General features: G+C 49.1%; 2 protein-coding genes across 2 annotated transcripts; both read left to right on the top strand.

The window, feature by feature from the left end:
- Positions 1–4,928: 4,928 nt before the first annotated feature.
- On the top strand, positions 4,929–5,894 carry LOC123349633 (olfactory receptor 52B2-like). The gene has a single exon (XM_044987844.1). The coding sequence runs from the start codon at positions 4,929–4,931 to the stop codon at positions 5,892–5,894; it is 966 nt and encodes a 321-aa protein (XP_044843779.1).
- A 13,354-nt stretch (positions 5,895–19,248) lies between these two features.
- On the top strand, positions 19,249–20,211 carry LOC123349628 (olfactory receptor 52B2-like). The gene has a single exon (XM_044987840.1). It carries the CDS (start codon positions 19,249–19,251, stop codon positions 20,209–20,211), a length of 963 nt encoding a protein of 320 aa, XP_044843775.1.
- Positions 20,212–21,054: the final 843 nt, after the last annotated feature.

Below are 21,054 nucleotides of genomic sequence, written 5' to 3'. Positions count from 1 at the left end.
TGATTTATGAGAATGAGTAAATAACACTTCCTTATTTACTTTCTCCACAGCAGTCATGATTTTATACATCTCAATAATATCTTTCCTTAGATGTCTCTTTTCCAAGCTGAAAAGTCCCAGTTTTATTAATCTCTCCTGATATAGAAGCCGTTCCATACCCCTAATCATTTTGTTACCCTTTTCTGAACCTTTTCCAATTCCGACATATCTTTTTTGAGATGAGGCGACCACATCTGCACACAGTTGTCAAGATGTGGGCGTACCATAGATTTATATACAGGCAAGATAATAGTTTCTGTCTTATTTTCTATCCTTTTCTTAATGATTCCCAAGATTCTGTTAGCTTTTTTTTTTGGTGCTGCTGCACATTGAGTGAATGTTTTCAGAGAACTACCCACAATGACTCAAAGGTCTCTTTCTTGAGTGGTAAAATCTAATTTAGACCCCATCATTTTATAGGTATAGTTGAGATTATGTTTTCCAATGTGCATTACTTTGCATTTATCAACATTGAAATTCAATTGCCATTTTCTTGTCCAGTCACCCAATTTTGAGAGATCTTTTTGTAGCTCTTCGCAGTCTGCCTGGAACTTAACTATCTTGATTACTTTTGTATCATCTGCAAATTTTGCCTCCTCACTGTTTATCCCTTTTTATAGACCACGTATGAATACGTTGAATAGGACTGGTCCCCGTACAGACCCATGGGAGACACCACTATTTACCTCTCACCATTCTGAAAACTGACCATTTATACCTACACTTTGTTTCCTATTTTTTAACCAGTTACTGATCCATGAGAGGACCTTCCCTCTTATCCATGACAGCTTACTTTGCTTAAGAGCCTTTGGTGAGGGACGTTGTCGAAGGCTTTCTGAAAATCTAAGTACACTCTATCCACTGGATCCCCTTTGTCCACATGCTTGTTGACCCCCCTCGTATAATTCTAGCAGATTGGTGAGGCATCATTTTCCTTTCGAAAAAACTTGTTGACACTTCCCAACAAATTATGTTCATCTATACGTCTGACAATATGGTTCTTTACTATTGTTTCAACCAGTTTTCCCGGTACTGAAGTCGGGCTTACTGGCCTGTAATTGCTGGGATCACCTCTGGAGCCCTTTTTAAAAATTGGTGTCACATTATCTGTCCTCCAGTCATTTGGTACAGATGCTGATTTAAATGATAGGTTACAGACTACAGTTAGTAGTTCTGCAATTTCACATTTGAGTTCCTTCAGAACTCTTGGGTGATACCGTCTGGTCCTGAGGACTTATTACTGTTTAGTTGATCAATTTATTCCAAAATCTTCTCTAATGACATGTCAATCTGGGACAGTTCCTCAGATTTGTTACCCAAAAGGAATGGCTCAGGTTTGGGAATCTCCCTCACATCCTCAGCTGTGAAGATGACCTGTCTTGTGTCTTTGCAGAGCTCATCTCTTCTCTTCCCCCTTCCTTCCCCCCCCTCCACCGTCCCTTGGCTGGAAGCAGCTTGTTCCTTCCTTCCTGCACAGTATGAAAAGGAAGCTGAAACCTCCAGGCTGCTGCTGGCCATGACGTAACCCACCTGCCTCTTGTCTCCAGGCTACAGAACAGGCAGGAAGGGGTTAAGCCCTAGGGAGGCATTGTACATGAGGGCTAAGAGAACCTGACTGCAGGGGCTTCAGTGATCCGGGCCAGAGAGGTGGCTCAGCAGGGAGGGTGCCTAGGGGATGGAGCAGACCCTCACCCCCAGGGGCAGGACCCAGGGTTGGGGGCTGGGGGTAAAGAGGGTATTAAGCCCCTGCAGTTTCAGGGCATGAACAGGCTGGAGACTGCTTCCCCCGCCTCCCGCCACTCCAGAGCTTAGCTGAGGGGCGGAGAGGCTGACCTGTACCAGCGCTGTGCGGGGCTTTGGCACATGCAGGTCTCAGCACCTCCTGGCCAGCGCCCTGGGACAGAGGGTCTTGGGCGTTCCTGGGGGAAGGAAGGAGCCTGTCGGCCAGGCTGCTGGGGAGCGGCCAGCCCCATGTGCTGCATCTTCGCCCTGCCACCAGCCCTGCACACCCAACCCCATCATCGGCCACTGGACCCCCGCACTCACCGCTGGTAGGCGGGCATCTGGGAAGCAGGGATCTGGCCAGCAGCAGGACCTGCTAGTACTGATGGGGGTGGGGAGGATAGAAAATACGGGACAATTTACCTGTTTTAAGAACAAGTTAGGGCACCTGCAGGAGGGCTTAAATACGGGACTGTCCCTTTAAAAACGGGACGTCTGGTCCCCCTACACCTACTGCAGCTGTAGTTCTCTGGAGCAGAGCTACCAGCTCGGCCAGGCTTAAAATGCTGCGTCCGCGCAGCTGCACCGCTGTGGAGACAAGCCGCTCTGCGCTGATGGGGGACAGCTCCCCCGGCAGCACAGTTAATCCTCCTCCCCTAGAGGCTGTAGCTATGTCTACACAGGGGGTCAGGTTGGTGTATCTATGTCACTCACATGTGAGGATTTTTCATACCCCTGAGCAACGTAGTTATCCTGACATAGGTCTGTAGTGCAGACCAGTCCTTAACTGAGATTATCCCACATATTTAGGACCAAATCCTGAACTTTGCTCATGTGAGTACATTCAGAAAAGTCAATGGGAGTTACTTGTAAATGAGTTTACTTGTGGGCTTGAGGAGGGGCGGCTCTAGCCATTTCGCCACCCCAAGCACGGTCGCCGGTCCCGCGGCTCCGGTGGACCTCCCGCAGGTGTGCCTGCGGATGCTCCACCGGAGCAGCGGGACCAGTGGACCCTCCACAGGGATGCCTGTGGGAGGTCCACCGGAGCCACCTGCCACCCCCCGGCGACCGGCAGAGCGCTCCCTGCGGCATGCCGCCTCAAGCACGCGCTTGGCGTGCTGGGGCCTGGAGCCACCCCTGGGCTTGAGTGTTGGTCAGGTCAAGGCCTCAGAGCCAGTAGGATCCAGCAGGAGGATTGTGAATGAAAGAGGTTCTGCTCTCACCCCATTATAAACTGGGCATGACTCCGCAGTGGTGAGTGTGAAACTGGGGTAGGTGCTAGAAGAACCAATCGTGTTGCTGCTTTAACTCACGTTCACAGTCACTTTTGGAGCCCTAAGAGTGACTGTAGCAAATGGAAGGAGAGATTGTGCTGTGACAGCAACACCAGGAGGGCGCGCCCTGCTTCACCTGGGGCCAGAACCATCCAAACCATCTTTCCTCTTGTGGAGTGGAGATGTTACATCAGAGGGGCAGTACGTAACTTGTCGTGCGTCACCAATGTGGCAAAATGTTTGGCTGTGAATGTGTGTGTCATCTCGCTGTGTCCTGTCCCAGCTCTGTTCAGACAGTTGGCACAACAGACCTTGAGTGAACCACCCAATGACCACTGTACTACTAGGATTTTATGGTTGTATTTTGTATAGTTTAGAATGATGAATAAAGAATAATAATGTAGCATGTAAAAAAGGTGTTGATGTATGATATGTTTTGACCATATTCTGCCGGCCACCCTTTCTGAAAGCAGAAAGGAAAGGCCTCGTGTGCCAGTGGTAAAGATTCATCAGCCAGAATCTTGTGTTTAAGGCTGATTTCAAGGCAGTAATAGACCTTTAGGCTGTAGGTTTAAAATAAACATTTTGTAATAAGTAACGGAATGTAATGATGTTTGTCTGTGTTAGAAGATAAGTGTGAAGGCCATCACCGTACCTTCTAGGGCGGAACCAAGGACAGACGTAAAGGCGCCAGTATATAGCAACGTGCCCCTATTGAGATGTCAAAGGAGGGCAGATTAGTAACTCTAAAGATGAGGCAGGCGCCTATCAATCGGGACCAAATAGCTGTGATAAAACCAGCCTGGGGTAACTCCCCTAGAGACTGATGAAGGAGTTAGATAAAGAATAAGAAAAACAATTTAAGAAAACAAGCACTCGTCAAACGACGATTGATTACAGCGTGACAGTCCCAATGAAGGAACATCGCTATATAAACAGGGTGCTTTGCCATGAGATTTTTGGTTCATCCTGCCAAGACTTTCCCAGAGCATCGTGTCACGAATGGCAGAACCCGGGTCCTTCCTACCCATGATCAACCTAGCTGGCTACTAGGTTGCTCTGGACTGGTAACTATAATGTCAATGGGTGGGAGTGTTAAGGTACGAAGGCACCCAGCCAGGTTTTGTTGACGAAGCACGGTACTAGTATCCTGCAGACTCTACCGGACCACTAATACACGTATGCCAGTAAGAATGGACCACCTCAGTGAATGGTGGGACTTTCCACTCCTCCCTAGGCTAGACAGAGACACACCCTTTGAGACTCCATTTCATACATCAATACAAACAATTTACAAACTGACCCTCTAGTGTAGTTAATTAACACTCTCTGACATAGCTGAGTTCCACCCAACACTTTGTACATCTCTACCCATCACACTGTCATCCTGGCCTTATCTTTAGGATGAGTCATCATGTTCCTCTCATCTTTAGGAAATGAGTTGGTATGGAGATGTTCTGGTACCACCCTTCTGGAATGTGTTTGCATGAGTGCTCTGTGCCCAGCACCTCTTAGAAATGTGTGGATTTGAAATATCAGCCCTGTACTTGCCAGATTCTGTGAGCAGGGCCTGCCTCTAGCTCACAGCCTAATTTTGCTTTATATCAACAAGGCTTTGACTGTTACTTTAGCCCAGGCCTCAGGCCTCATACTAGGCCTCTAATTCAAGGGCTTATGTCTCAGGCTCTCTTCCTCCTACAGTTCCGCAGTACAAACGTGTTTCTGGATTTACAGTCACACACGAGAGGCAGCTGTCACACAACAAAGTTTTTGATGGTATCTATGATTCTGTCAACAAATGCAGTACAGTGCTAGCTGACAATGGAGTTCTCACTGATTTTCTCTTTTGCTGTTAGTTCCTGGAAACTCAACAGAAGATCCAAGTGATAGTACATGATGCCAGCTGATAATCACACCATTTTTGACCCTGTAACTTACATCCTGACCGGCATCCCGGGTACGGAGGAGTCTCAGGTCTGGATCTCCATCCCCTTCTGTCTGATGTACATTGTGACACTTTTTGGGAACTCTCTCCTACTATTCATCATACTAACAGAACGAAGCCTCCATGAGCCCATGTATCTATTCGTGTCCATGCTGGCCACTGTTGATCTGCTGTTATCTACCACTACGGTGCCAAAGATGCTGGCTGTATTCTGGTTTAGAGCAGGGGAAATTTCTTTTGCTGCCTGCCTGACCCAGATGTTCTTCATCAATGTCAGTTTTATGGCCGAGTCGGCCATCCTGCTGGCCATGGCGTTTGATCGGTACGTTGCCATCTGCGACCCCCTGAGATACACTGCCGTGCTAACCAAGTCTGTGATCGGGAAGATAGGGCTGGCAGTTGTCACAAGAAGTTTCTGTACAAATTTCCCTCTCACCTTTCTTGTGAAGCAGTTGAAGTTCTGCAGAACCAGACTCCTGCCTCACACCTATTGTGAGCACCTGGCCATAGCCCGGCTGGCCTGCGACGACATCACAGTCAATGTCTGGTATGGCGTAGCTGTGGCTATTTTAGTAATTGGTTTGGATGCTGTGCTCATTGCTTTGTCTTATGGGCTGATCCTCAGGGCCGTCTTCCGGCTCCCCTCCAAGGACGCCCGGCTCAAGGCTCTCCGCACCTGCAGCTCCCACCTCTGTGTCATACTGATGTTCTACATCCCATCTTTTTTCTCCTCGTTTGCACACCGATTTGGGCACATCATCCCAGGTTATATTCTCAACCTCCTGGCCAACCTCTATGTGCTCATTCCCCCCATGTTAAACCCCATCGTTTATGGGGTGACAACAAAAGAGATCCTGAAACGGGTGATCAATGTGTTTTATCGATGCTGCAGCAGAAGCTCCCTGCTGAGCTAAAGTAGGCAACAAAAAATGTTTGGAACTTGAAAATTAAAGGCAGGTTTTCATTTGAACTATAAGGATTTTGTAACTATGTACTTCCAATGCGTGAGCTCGAAAACTGGTCTCTCTCGTCCCCAGAATTTGGTCCAATGAAAGGTATCTCCTTCCCCACTTTGTCTCTCTAATATCCTGGGATCCACATGGCTACAACAACACCACTCATTTCTACAAAAAGCAGAGCGACTGAATGAGTCTCTGTTCTAAGATGAAGCAAGAAAGCAGAACAAGAAAGCACAAATGTAAAATCACCTTGTGAGAGAGCACGGTGTGTGCATCTCCTCTGTGACAAGCTGCAACTGAGCTGGAGTCTGAATGGCAAGAGAAAGCAGCAGCCAAGGGGGCTATGCCATAGGCCAGTGGGAAGTGCCCTGGGCTGTAGGTTGAAAGACAAGGGCTCTAGTCTTGGTCCTGCCTCCAACCTGCTGTGTCACCTTGGGTTCATTTCTTTCCTCCTCAATTTCCTCATTGGCAAAGTGAGCACACTTTGGGGCCAGCATGGAAGTCAGGATCAAGTCCCCTCAGGGAGACAGTGCAGGGATTGCATGGCCCTTCTCCACACAGCCCAGAACCCAAGCAGGGGTGGCTTTGACTGTGCCACCATGGGCCTCCTCAACCTGGAGATCCACCCCATGAGGACATGGCTCGGGCAGCACAGACCCCCCCACCCCACCCCACAGCAAACATGGTGATTCATAATGTTTAAGGCCAGAAAGAACCACAGTCTGACCTCCTGTATAACACAGGCCCTAGAATTATACCCAGTCATCCCTGTATTGAACCCAATAACTTGTTTTTCATTACAAAGATATGTGAACTCCTAAATTCTTCTCAGGGTCACTGCTTTCTATCCATCTTATAGTCCATTCATCCAGCCCATGCTTCTTTAACTTGCTGGCAAGAATACTGTGGGAGACCCTATCAAAAGCTTTGCTAAAATCAACATGTGTCACATCTAGCACTTTCCCTATATCCACAGAGCCAGTTATCTCATCCTAGAAGGCCATCAGGTTAGTCAGGCATGACTTGCCCTTGGTGAATCCGTGTTGACTGTTCCTAATCACCTTCCTCTCCTCCAAGTGCTTCAAAATGGATTCCTTGAAGACCTGCTCCATGATTTTCCCGGGGACTGAGGTGAGGCTGACCAGTGTGTAGTTTCCCAGGTTCTCTTTCTTCCCTTTTTAAAATACGGGCACTAGATTTGCCTTTTTCCAGTCTTCCGGGACCTCCCGCAATCGCCACAAGTTTTCAAAGATAATGGCCAATGGCTCTGCAATCACATCCGCCAACTCTCCTAGCACCCTTGGATGCATTAGGTCTGGACCCATGGACTTGTGCACGTCCAGCTTTTCTAAACAGTCCTTAACTTGTTCTTTCACCAGGGAGGGCTGCTCACCTCCTCCCCATACTGTGCTGCCCAGTGCAGCAGTCTGGGAGCTGAGCTGACCTTGTCTGTGAAGATCAAGGCAAAAAAAGCATTGAGTACTTCAGCTATTTCCACATCCTCTGTCACTATGTTGCCTCCCCCATACAGTAAGAGTTACCCTGACCATATTGAATAATAGCCATTGATGGATCAATCTTCCATGGACTCATCTATTTCTTTTTTTCCCCAGCTATACATGTGTCTAGATCTTTTTGGAAAGTAGTTGTACTCTTGGCCATTACTACATTCCCTGGCAATGAATTCCACAGGTTACATCTACGTTGCATGAAAAAATACATCCTCTTGTTTGTATTAAATCCACTGCCTATTAATTACATCAGATAACCTCTGGTTTTTGTATATTGTGAGAAAGTAAACAACATTTCCCTATTAACTTTTTCGACACCAGACATGATTTTATAGACCTCTGTCATATCCCCCCTTAGAGGTCTTTTTTTAAGCTGAACAGCCCAAGTCTTTTTAGTCATGGTGAAAACCACCAAGGTGATGGAGGATTTTCTGGGGAAGCCAGAGGGCCCTGCACACCAACTCCGCAGTCAGCTGTGATTCTCAGACAGCGTGTAAAACAGAAGGCTTATTTCTCGAAGGAACAGAATGAAGAACAGAGCTTGTTAGCACAAAAATCAATGACTTTCAGTAAATCCATCTTGGGGGGACCCCAGGCTGGACACCCCAGACTCTCCTCTCTCCGAGTCCCCCACAGCAGACTGCCCAGCTTCCAGCGGCTCGACCTCTGACATGCCTGTTGCTCCTCCTCCTGGTCTTTGTCTCCCTTCCCAGGCAAAGTGTCACCTGGTTGCATCCCGCTCCTGGGTCTCAGGTGAGGAAGGGCACCAGCCATTGCTTACATTCAGGCAGTGGAGCCACCTCGTCTGGCCCCGAGGGCTTCAGCAATAGTCACACACCCTAATTCCCACCACCTAGTCATTGGTGCAGCACAACAGGGAAATTGAGGCACACACAGTATTCATTCAAATCTGTAAGACTCAAGTAGACTCGCGTACAAAATAATAAGGAGGAAAAACCCACTTTGTAACAGGTGCGTACTGGTCCCTAATGCCCTGTAGCCTGATGTTCAAGACCTGTGGTCCCTGACACAAAGACAATAATGGAGACAGAGTCAAACAGGCCCATGGCAGCCTTCTCCCCTGGCGTCCTTTACTGTTGCTGCCAATCAAGTCTGCACTGAGAAGATAAATACTCTGCTCAGCTCCTCGGTGACACAAGCAATCAGGACAGCCCACCTGACGGGGAATCCCTAGGGGACATTTCCCAGTGATAATCCTAGATGTGTAGGGCTGGAAGGGACCTCAATGGGCCCTCTAGTCCAGTCCCCTGCACTCAAGGGAAACATTTTGAAAACTGGCTGCTGATTTATAGGGTTTCAGGTTTGGATGCTGGGGCACTGGAACGAGGGGGGCAAAGAGGGGGACATCAAAAGTCAGACGGCTAAGTCCTCCCAAAGTTTATGAGCCAGGAGGATGAGTGACAGAGGGAGGTGGTGGAGAGGAGTGAGTGGGGGGCGAGGGCTCAGGGAGGAGGGGTGGGATGGGACCTCAGGGGAAGGGGCAGTGGAGGACGGGGTTCGGGGAGGAGGGGTGGGACAGGGCCTCAGGGGGAGGGGCAGTGGAGTTTGGGGGGTGGGGGAGGAGGGGTGGGCTGGGGCCTCAGGGGGAGAGGCAGTGGAGGTCAGGGTTCGGGGAGGAGGGGTGGGACGGGGCCTCAGGGGGAGGGGCAGTGGAGGTCGGGGGTTCGGAGAGGAGGGGTGGGATGGGGCCTCAGGGGAAGGGGCAGTGGAGGTCGGGGTTCGGGGAAGAGGGGTGGGCTGGGGCGTCAGATGAAGGGGCAGTGGAGGTCGGGGAAGAGGGGTGGGCTGGGGCGTCAGATGAAGGGGCAGTGGAGGTCGGGGTTCGGGGAGGAGGGGTGGGCTGGGGCGTCAGATGAAGGGGCAGTGGAGGTCGGGGGTTCGGGGAGGAGGGGTGGGATGGGGCTCGGGGTGGGAGGTGAGGTGGCTTCTCAGATGGAAGGGCCGGGCAAGTCAGGGCCTTGGGGAAAGGGGCCGTGTGAGGTGGCAGGTCAAAGTTCAGGCACTGGTGCCCCCCTCCCCCCAACACACTTATTTGGAGCTTCTGCTGCTCCTGTTTGGATGCTGAGTTGAGTCATTCAGGGTCTGACATTTCACAGCTGCTGAGCACCCGCCACTCCAGTGGCAGAGAGTGGGAGCTGCGAGTGCTCAGCACCTCTTGAAATCTAGGCTGAGGTGTGTCCCAGGGTGGGTGCTGCAGCAGGTCAACTCTGCACCTTGGTAGAGGAACATGGGAACCACCAGACTGGATCAGACCCGGGTCCATCTAGCCCAGTAGCCAGTCTCCAGCAGTGGACAGCACCAGATGCTTCAGAAGAAGCTGTGAGAATCTCTCATGAAGGGATATGGGATAATCTTCCCCTCACACCCTGCATCCCATCCTTATTCTAACAGAGACTGGCTTAAACCCCGAGCCATGGAAGTCACTCTCCCTTACAAAATGTGTGTGGTCATTAGGTCTGGTAACTCTGGGTATTTTTGATATGCAGATAAATTTCCAGACCCTTTTTGGATCTTTCCAAATATTTGGCCTCAACAAAATCCCGCAGCAGTGAGTTCCACAGTTTGATTACTTGTTTTGTGGGGAAGTATTTTCTTGTATTGGTTTTTATTTTCCACCTTTTGCTTTCTTTGCATGCCCCTTGTTCTAGTGCTATGAGAGGAAGAGGTGATTTCCCCTCTCTCTATCACCTACCACCTTACATATACACATCGAGCGAGACAAAGGGTTGGGGAGGTGATATCTTTTATTGGACCAACATCTCTTGTGGAGAGCAGTTCTTCAGGTCTGAGAAAGGTACTTGGGATGTCCCAGCTAAATACAAGGTGGAACAGATAGTTTAGTGTGAGTAGTTTGCACCTATTCAAAGGGACCATTCACGGTGACCAGGCCGACAGAAGTTGGTCCAATAAAAGATATTCCCTCCCCACCTTGTCTCTCTAATATCCTGGGACAGATGGAGTTACAACGACATGAGACACACACACATACAGGTTTTCAGGATGGTTGGACTAAGTGAGACTAAAGGCAGACTGGATAAAAACGACTGTGATGGTTCTCTTGGCTCCCAGGACTGTGGGTCACTCTGTTACCCCCTGACTCCAGTATCCAATTTTTCATGAGAACGTCCCCGCACCAGGAGATGTCTCCTCAGTGAAAGGATCCAGAGGGCCACTCCCCACTTTGTGTTATCCTAAAATAATATTTTGTCTCTGTTCATAGGCCGGGCAATCCTGCCTGTTGTACGGTTCCTTTATTTACCACCAAGTGGTGTTGACTGCAGTTGTCTCTGATGGTTTTCCATTGATAATCTTGGGCTGAAGCAAGGCTGGAGAACTGAGCCTGGCATTACATCCCCGGCTAACCAGGGTGGGGTGACGACGCCCTCTTGGAATGGCCATCACCTAGACACACTATGCCCTGGTGATTAACTTCTCCTCCAACTCCATAAAGCTCACTGTCAATATCAATATGTTATTCCTTAACTGTTACCCGGACATGCCTTTTGCAATGGTTATGAAGCTTGAGAAGTTACAAGCTTTCTGCACACACTTTACATGCTACTCTTTATGGGTCAATATTCCATAAGACTTGTGTGTGGTGTAGTGAGTTTGTCAGGCCTGAGGCAAGACCTGTTTGCAAAGAACAGGGAACTCTTTGCCAGGGCCTCAGTGTCACAAGGACCTTTCTAAATAACGTACAAAAGGGAGAAATGATCAGATCAAACAAGTGAGAGGAGGAAAGGGTTAACTCTCTGCTGCTCTTCCCCACCTGAGCCAGGCACAGAGGCAGGTCCCTGGGGCTCCGTGCTGGCTCTCAGCCCCCCCTGGGATTCCCAGGGCAGCAGTATAAATATCCCTGTACCTCAGCCCCGGTCAGTGCAGATTCCCTGCCGCCTGCAGCTCCCTCACCCGGTCACAGGCAGAGATTCCTCCTCCCCAACTGGGGTCAGAGCCTGGTGAGTCGTTTGCATGGATTGAATCTGTGAAGGGGCGAATGGAAACACATGAAATCTAGGAAATGTTTGAGCTGGGGTTGGCTAGAATGGGGGTGTGTAACTCTGACTGCAGGGGCAGGACGGGAGCCGGGACACTGAGATACGCTCCTGTGACTGCGCTGAGGTTCGGTGTTGGGAAGAGGTCGCCGGGTTATCCTGATCCACTCCCAGGGGAGTCACTGGGGGTCTTGCTGTTGAACTCAGTGGGCTCTGGACTGGGCCATTCTAGGTTAATGTGACTGTTCAGAGTAAAACAACTCAGGCCATGTAATATTCTACACCCTAAATCTCGAGGCCTTCACTCAGGCAACACTTCCATTAACGCCATAAGGACCCCAGGACTGGGTCTGTTCCAGTTGGCAGAAATCAGCTGGTTTCAAGGAGCTTAGTGTGAATGTCCAGACTGTAGGACCCAGGAGCAGCCGATTATAAGGGCTGCTTTGATACCGATGTTCAGCTACTTAGGGCGGGACACCTGGTAAAATTGTTCATATTCAAGCGCGTTCCATGGCAATCAATCAGAACTATGCAGTGCAAATGTTCAAATTAACAACAAGTTTACTGAGCCCCTGTTAAAAACAACTATGGCATAGCCGGATTCTTTGTAACTACCTTCTTCTCTTTAAGGCTTTAGGGTTCACACAGGGAGGGGTGACACACACAGCCCTACCCCCCCCCCCCCCCACACACACTCCTGTACACCTCTCTCAAGAGGGGAAGGGGGAGCGTGACCGACCAACTGACCTGACCCTCCCTGTCTGGCGTGCTCTGCCCTCAATGCCTGGCTGGGACCCTGGGATGGACTCGCGTCTCCTGGTACCTCACACCGTGTCTTCCCAAGGCAACATGTGGGGAGGGGCATGCAAGGTCACATATCCCCCCAGATTTCGGCCAGGGTTCAAACCAGAATGTGGGAGGGAAGGGACAGGAGTTTCTTCCAACCGCAGGGGAGGAGGAGTAGGGGAAGGGATAAAAACATAAGAACAACCATACTGGGTCAGAAACAAAAGTCCATCTAGCCCAGTATCCTGTCTTCCCACAGTGGCCGATGCCAGATGCCCCAGAAGGAATGAAGAGAACAGATAATCATCAAGTGATCATCCCTGTCACCCATTCCCAACTTCTGGCAAACAGAGGTTAGGGACACCATCCCTGCCTATCCTGGCTGATAGCCACTGATGGACCCATCCTCCATGAACTTATCTAGTTCTTTTTATAACCCTTTTATAGTCTTTGCCTTAACAACTCCTCTGGCAAAGAGTTCCGCAGGTTGACTGTGGCTTGTGCAAAGAAATACTTCTTTTTGTTTGTTTTAAACTTGCTGCTTATTAATTTAATTTAGTAACCCTTAGTTCTTGTGTTATGAGAAAGAGTAAATATCACTTCCTTATTTACTTTCTCCACACCAGTCATGATTTTATAGACCTCTATCATATCCCCCCATCGTCATTTCTTTTCTAAGCTGAAAAGTCCCAGTCTTATCAATCTCTCCTCATTCAGAAGCCGTTCCATACTCCTAATCATTTTGTTGCTCTTTTCTATACCTTTTCCAATTCCAATATATCATTTTTTGAGATGGGGCGACCACATCTGCACACAGTATTCAAGATGTGGGCGTACCGTGAATTTATATAGAAGCAATATTATATTTTCTGTCTTATTATCTATCCCTTTCTTAATGATTCCCAAGATTCATTAAATAAATAGAACGGAGCATAAGCACTGCCAAATTGAGTGTAAAAATGTAATAAGAAAAGCCAAAAAGGAGTTTAAAGAACAGCCAGCCAAAAACTCAAAAGGTAATAACAAAATGTTTTTTAAGTACATCAGAGGCAGGAAGCCTGCTAAACAACCAGCAGGGCCCCTGGCCGATCGAAATACAAAAGGAGCGCTTAAAGACGATAAAGTCATTGCAGAGAAACTAAATGAATTATTTGCTTCTATCTTCACAGCTGAGGATGTTAGGGAGATTCCCAAACCTAAGCTGTCCTTTGTAGATGACAAATTGGAGGTATTGTCACAGATTGAAGTGTCACTAGAGGAGGTTTTGGAATGAATTGATAAACTTAACAGTAACAAGTCACCGGGACCAGATGGCATTCACCCAAGAGTTCTACCCTCCAGCATATCTACCTCTCCTCTCAGCTTAGTGTCATTTGCGAACTTGTTGAGGATGCAATCCATCCCATCATCCAGATCATCAGTGAAGACATTGAACAAAACCGGCCACAGGAACGACCTCTGGGGCACTCCACTTGATACCGGCTGCCAACTAGACATAGAGCCATTGATCACTACCCTTTGAGCCTGAAGATCTGGCCAGCTTTCTATCCACCTTATAGTCCATTAATCCAATCCATACTTTTTTAACTTGGTGGCAAGAACACTGTTGGAGATTGTATCAAAAGTCAAGATACATCACGTCACCACTTTCCCCATGTCCACAAAGCCAGTTATCTCATCATAGAAGGCGATCAGGATGATCAGGCATGACTTGCCCTTGGTGAATCCATGTTAACTGTTCCTGATCACCGTCCTCTCCTCAAAGTATTTCAAAATGGATTTTTTGAGAACATGCTCCATGATTTTTCCAGGGACTGAGTTGAGGCTGTAGTTTCCCGGATTCTGCTTCTTCCCTTTTTAAAAGATAGGCAATGTATTTGCCTTTTTCCAATTGTCTGGGACCTCCCCCAATAACTGGAGGTTCACAATTTGTTTAATTTTCCCCATTTTTCCAGTAGCTTCTGGCTTGGGGAGGAAGGAGGCAGGCAGAGAGTTAGTTACAGACCCTGTTATACACTGGCTTGTAAGGCTCCCTCACTCACCTCGGGGGGGAGGGAGGTCTCTGGAGGGCCGCGAGAGCCTGTCTCTGGTTCCCCGAGTGTCGGGCTGGCCGGGGCTCCGGCAGCCAGCAAACGAACAGTCTCAAAGAGGGCTGGCTATAGCCTGGGCCACCTTTCTTCAGAGAGCCTCTTGCAGAGGAACTGGGGGCCAGCAGCCCCGAGGGCCCTCCCTACTCCACCGCATCCCAGCCCAGGGCCCTGGCAGGGGCAGAGTCAGCTGCCCCGGGGTCGGCGGGGATCCAGCCACAACACGCCAACGCTGGGGTTCTGAGCTTTGCAGCCCGTCCTATGGCAGCTGCCCCAGGCCACTTCCTGCCTCCCCTGGGGTGGGTACCTCTGGCATCCAGGCATTGTCCGGCTCCCATGGGTAAACAGCGGCAGGCACTCCAGGCCAGTCGTCATCTGCGTCTGGGGCGTGGACCGGGCTAGGCGGGGGATCGGCCTCGAGCTGCTGCAGAACCAGTGGGACGTCCTTCCCCTCCGCAGGTTTCCCCCCAAGGGGCTGTGGGTCTGGTCTTTTATACTCCCGGCCCTGCCCTTCTCCTTCCGGCGAGGGAGGCGGGGAGGTTTAGGCTCCGCCCTCCCAGGGGCGGGTAAGGCTCCCTCCCTCACCTCGGGAGAGGGAGGCCCATCCGCCTCACTACAGGGCTCTAGGTTCGTTGCCTCTTGCTCCCGCTGTACATCACTGAAGGGCAAGAGAAAAGGATCCTTCCCTTCTCCCCTGGCCAGTCCTGTAACCCCAGGGCAAAGTATCTGCATGGCAGGGAGATGTAGACCTTGGATGACAACTGTGACGGGATACCTGGGGTCCAGCCTCGGACCACGGGACCCCTGTTCCTCCTGAACTCTCTCCAGCCTGGGCTCTCTCTCTGAGTGACTTGCTAGTGGCCAGCGGGAAACCCCTCCAGGTGGTATCAATCAGCCCAACTGCATGTGGAGCGCCACACCCAGCTAAATTGCATATTTGCTCAAAGAGCCACTTATGAATCACACTGGGAAAGGGACGAGACAAATCTTCCCAGCTCCAAGCCTTGTAGCTCAGGCATATACGATCTTGCACTACTCAAGATTAGCAGAGCAAATTTATTAATTGGTTCACCACTTCGTCAATGGAAAGTGGAATGTTTTGACACACACTTCATACAAACTCAATGGTAAAGATAAACAGTACAACAAATGTATGGACTACAAAAAGATAGATTTTAAGTGATAGGCAAAAAGTCAGATTAGTTACCAAAATAAAATAAAATAAAATATAAGCACCCATTCTAAACTGTCAACCCTATTAGACTGGGCAACATTATCACCACTGGATATTGTAGTTAATAGTACAGAGATTTTACCCTTGAAACCTGGGCCAGTCCCCTCTGGGGGAATCTTCAGTCTTCTCAGTGTCCTTGTTGCTTTCAGCATCAAATCCCTGATAAGAGAGTTCCTGCCCTGATTGCGGAATTAACTGGTAAAGCTCAAAATGTATTCAATGGAAAGTCTATTAAAGATGCTTTAGACTATTGTAAATTTGAAAACTTTGCAAAACGGTATCTTTAGATTACCTCTGAAACATATAAAATTCAATTTAAAATCTTAAAAGGGATATTGGGATGAGTAATTGGGACTAGGGAAACAAAATGAAAGATTTGTTGGGAGAGTGGGTGAGGGATAAAGAGGTGGCAAGGACTGTGGATGAGATGGCTATTTTAGCTGATGCCTTTGAATAGACTCAGGCATCTATTGAGGACTGGCCACAGAAAGAGGGATATATGACAAGTGGGAAGGGAGGGTCCCATTTTGCCCCGGGAAGAGAGAAGGGGGTTTGGCACCTAAACATTCTCCTACCCAAAATCATCCCTCTACCGGTAACTCCTATCCCAAATCTCCTATAAAAGCAGAAGAGCCCAAAAATGCTATTGTGCCGGGTTGGATCACAGAAACCCCCTTGGGAACTGCCAACTGATGTGCTGAGACTACCCCTGAGCCTGTTTCCCCTGGCAGCTTGGGACTCCAGAACCCTGCCTAGTTTGAGCCAGACATGCTAGCCTGCTACAAACATAGACCCCGGTCTGAACAACATCTCCCAACAGCTGCAGGCTTAACTGAAAACAGCTTGAGAAGTGCTCCTGTCTCTAACACCCAGATGCCCAGCTCCCAATGGGGTCCAAACCCCAGATAAATCTGTTTTATCCTGTATAAAGCGTATGCAGGGTAAACTCAAATTGTTCGCCCTCTATAACACTGACAGAGAGATGCACAGCTGTTCCCCCCCCCCGGTATTAATACATACATTGGGTTAACTAATAAGTAAAAAGTGATTTTATTAAATAAAAAAGTAGGGTTTAAGGGGTTCCAAGCAGTGACAGACAGAACAAAGTGAATTACCAAGCAAAATAAAATAAAACACGCAAGTTCATGCCTAATACAGAAAGAAAGTGATTACTGATGAAATCTCACCCTCAGAGATGTTCCAATAAGCTTCTTAGAAAGACTAATCTCCTTATAGTCTGGGTCCAGCAATCACTCACACCCACATGGTTACTGTCCTTTGTTCCAGTTTCTTTCAGGTATCCTTTGGGGGTAGAGAGGCTCTCTTGAGCCAGCTGAGGACAAAATGGAGGGGTCTCCCAGGGGCTTAAATAGACTTTCCCTTGTGGGTGGAGACCCCTCCTCTCTTCTATGCAAAGTCCAGCTCCAAGATGGAGTTTTGGAGTCACATGGGCAAGTCCACATGTCCATGCACGACTCAGTTTTTACAGGCAGAAGCCATTGCCCACATGCTATCTTGAATGTCTCCAGGAAGACTTCTTCTGTGGATTGGAGTCTTCCAAGATCCATTGTCAGTTAAGTGCCCTGTCAAGAAACACTGTATTTGCACATTCCTTTCTCAAGAAGCTGACCAAATGCCTTACTAAGGCTACTTAAACTCAAACAAGTACACAGCCAATATTCAGAACTTCAAATACAACAATGACACATGCATACAACTAGGATGAATATATTCATCAGATTCATAACCTTCACAGAGATATGTTACATGGCATATGTAGGATAAAACATATTCCAGTTATGTCATATTTACATTCGTATGAATATTTCCATAAAACATTATGGGGTGCAACATCATTGCTATCAATGTAATTCCACTGATCACCTGAGGAATAAATGCCCTGTGCTAAGAGGAAGCAGGCAACCAGTAGCTCATGTTAGTTCCGCTCCCCTCAACACAGCCATCCCCCAAGCAATTGAAACCTATCTGTAGTGAAGCAATGACTCACTTACACGGCGCCTCCAGCTGGTCATCTTGGGAATTAGCTCCCTAGCCCCCTGCTGGCCCATGGCTCCCCTGCCTCAGGGCCCCCATGTCACCCCTGGACATTGGTGCCCTTTACCTCAGGGTTCTGCTCACGGCAATACCCCCACACACTAGGTCTCCCCTCCCAGGGGAACCCCAACCCTCTAAACCCACCTTGCCTCAGTGGCTACTGCCTGTCGCCATCTAGCCCCCACTCCCTGGGGCAGACTGCAGGGGCAGGACGGGAGCCGGGGCACTGAGATACGCTCCTGTGACTGCGCTGAGGTTGGGTGTTGGGAAGAGGTCGCCGGGTTACCCTGATCCACTCCCAGGGGAGTCACTGGGGGTCTTGCTGTTGAACTCAGTGGGCTCTGGACTGGGCCATTCTAGGTTACGTGACTGTTCAGAGTAAATCTCATTGGAAACCTCCACAGGCCCTGTAACATTCCTGAGGCCTTCACTCGGGCAACACTTCCATGAAAATCAATCAGGACCCCAGGTCTGGGTCAGTTCCATTTGGCAGAAATTAGCTGGTTTCAGGCAGCATAGCCGTAAATGTCCAAACTGTATAATCCAGGAGCAACCGATTATAAGGGCTGCTTTGATACTGATTGTGACGGGTTCCCCACAGAGTACCATCTGGAACTGGGGTACCACTGAGCCCACTGACCCCCCAGCCTGGGCTGCCTCTCACACTGTACTGCTCTGACAAGCTGCAAAGCCCTCCCCCCTGCACTTTCACTAGCATTCACACAGATAGAGACACACCCAGCTGCAATTGGACACAGGCTCTTTAACCACCAGCTTTCCAGGCTAGGACCCCAGAGCAGTACCATCCTGTCCTGGTCAAATCTGGGCAGTGTGTGTGTTTAATACCCCGTCGGCCTCTCCCTCCATGTGAAGAGAACCATGCACACTTGGGTTAGCCAAGCCGAGATTTCCCCCAAGCACTCCAGTCAAAGCTCACGGTTTAGATTATAACAGAACAAGTTTATTAATAACAAAAATAGATTTTAAGATTTTATATGAAGCTTAGGTTGCATTTTTCTTTATTTGCTAGGTAATCTGCTTTGATCTGCTTGGTATCACTTATAATCACTTACAATCTATTTTTGGTAAATAATAAACTTGTTTTGGCTTTATCTACACTAGTGAGTTGGAATGAAGTGCATGGGAAAATCATAGCTCGATTGGCAGAGGCGGGTGGATATTCCTTTCCACATTCAGGGAGGGGGCGAATTCTATGAGCTTACGCTGTACAGTTCTCTGTGCAGGTTCAGACTGTAACATTTTGGGTTTACACTCCAGTGGTGGGTACGAATCTGGGAAGCTGGTGGTTAATTTGGCTGCAGCCTCTCTATTGTTGGTTCCCAAGCAGCAGCTGGTCAGTGAGCCTGCATGTAACTGCAGCTGGGTGTGTCCCTACGTGTGTGGATGCTGGTGTAAGTATAAGATCGGGAGCGGGTCTTCAACAGTGTGAGAGGGAGCGCAGACTGGTGGGTCAGAGGGCTCAAACAAACCCCAGTTCCACGTGGCCCCTCGGGAGAACCCGTCACACTCTAACAAATGCAGTCCAGTCCTAGCCGACACTCGCCTTCTCACTGATTGTCTCTTTTGCTGTTAGTTCCTGGAAGATCCAAGTGATGGTGCATGATGCCAGGTGACAATCACACCTTTTTTGTCCCCGTGACTTACATCCTGACCGGCATCCCGGGTACGGAGGAGTCTCAGGTCTGGATCTCCATCCCGTTCTGTCTGATGTACGTTGTGACACTTTTTGGGAACTCTCTCCTACTATTCATCATACTAACAGAACAAAGCCTCCATAAGCCCATGTATCTATTTGTGTCCATGCTGGCTGCTGCTGATCTGCTGTTATCTACCACGGCAGTGCCCAAGATGCTGGCTATATTCTGGTTTAGAGCGGGGGAAATTTCTTTTGCTGCCTGCCTGACCCAGATGTTCTTCATCCATGTCAGTTTTATTGCTGAGTCGGCCATTCTGCTGGCCATGGCGTTTGATCGGTACGTTGCCATCTGCGACCCCCTGGCATACACCATCATACTAACCAAGTCTCTGGTTGGGAAGATGGGCCTGGCAGTTGTCACAAGAAGTTTCTGTATCATTTTCCCTATCATCTTTCTCGTGAAGCAGCTGAAATTCTGCAGAACCAACCTCCTGCCTCACACCTATTGCGAGCACCTGGCCATAGCGCGGCTGGCCTGCGACGACATCACAGTCAATGTCTGGTATGGCGTAGCTGTGGCTATTTTAGTAATTGGTTTGGATGCTGTGCTCATTGCTTTGTCTTATGGGCTGATCCTCAGGGCCGTCTTCCGGCTCCCCTCCAAGGACGCCCGGCTCAAGTCTCTCCGCACCTGCAGCTCCCACCTCTGTGTCATACTGATGTTCTACATCCCATCTTTTTTCTCCTCTTTTGCACACCGATTTGGGCACATCATCCCAGGTTATATTCTCAACCTCCTGGCCAACCTCTATGTGTTCATTCCCCCCATGCTAAACCCCATCGTTTATGGGGTGACAACAAAAGAGATCCTGAAACGGGTGATCAATGTGTTTCATCGGTGGTGCAGGAGAAGCTCCCTGCTGAGCTAAAGGAGGACACAGAAAATGCTCTGGGACTTGGAAATTAAACCCAGGTTTTCATTGGAACTATAGGGATGTTTCTATTATGTACTTCCACTGTGTAAGGTCGAAAGCTGGTCTCTCTTGTCAACAGAATTTGGGTCCAATGAAAGCTATTTCCTCCCCCTGTTTGTCTCTCTAATATCCTGGGGCACACATGGCTGCAACACCACAGCGCCCTACCACAGAAAACAGCCAGACTGAGTGAGACTTGTTCTAAGTTGAAGGGAAACAACAAAACAAGAAAGCACAAAGGTAAAATCACTTTGTGAGAGCGAGAGCACGGTGTGTGCTCCTCTGTGACAAGCTGCATCCAAGCTGCACTCTTAATGGCCAAGGAAAGCAGCAGCCAAGGGGGACGTGACATACAGCCATGGGAAGTGCACTGTGCTGCACATTGGGAGAGGGGAGCTCTAGTGTTCGTTCTGGCACTGACCTGCTGTGTCACCTTGGGAGAGTTTCTTTCCTCCTCAATTTTCTCATTGGCAAATGAGCACATTTTGGGGCCAGCATGGAAGTCAGGAGCAAGTCTCCTCAGGGAGACAGTGCAGGGATTGCATGGCCCTTGTCCGCACAGCCCAGAACCTGAGCAGGGGTGGCTTTGACTGTGTCATCATGGGATTCCTTTACCTGGAGATCCACCCTAAGGGGACATGGCTCGGGCAGCAAACACCCCCCCAAACCACCCCATGGCAAACATGGTGATTCAGTGTTTAAGCAGGCCCTAGAATTTCAACCAGTCACCCCTGTATTCAGCCCAATAACTTGTGTTTGGCTAAGGCACCCCCCACAAAGATATGAGAACTCTTGAAT

The sequence above is a fragment of the Mauremys mutica genome, chromosome 1 (genome assembly GCF_020497125.1).
Source record: "Mauremys mutica isolate MM-2020 ecotype Southern chromosome 1, ASM2049712v1, whole genome shotgun sequence".
Taxonomy (NCBI): domain Eukaryota; kingdom Metazoa; phylum Chordata; order Testudines; family Geoemydidae; genus Mauremys; species Mauremys mutica.
The sequence above is the reverse complement of the archived record's forward strand: the minus strand, read 5'-3'. Positions and strand labels throughout refer to the sequence as shown.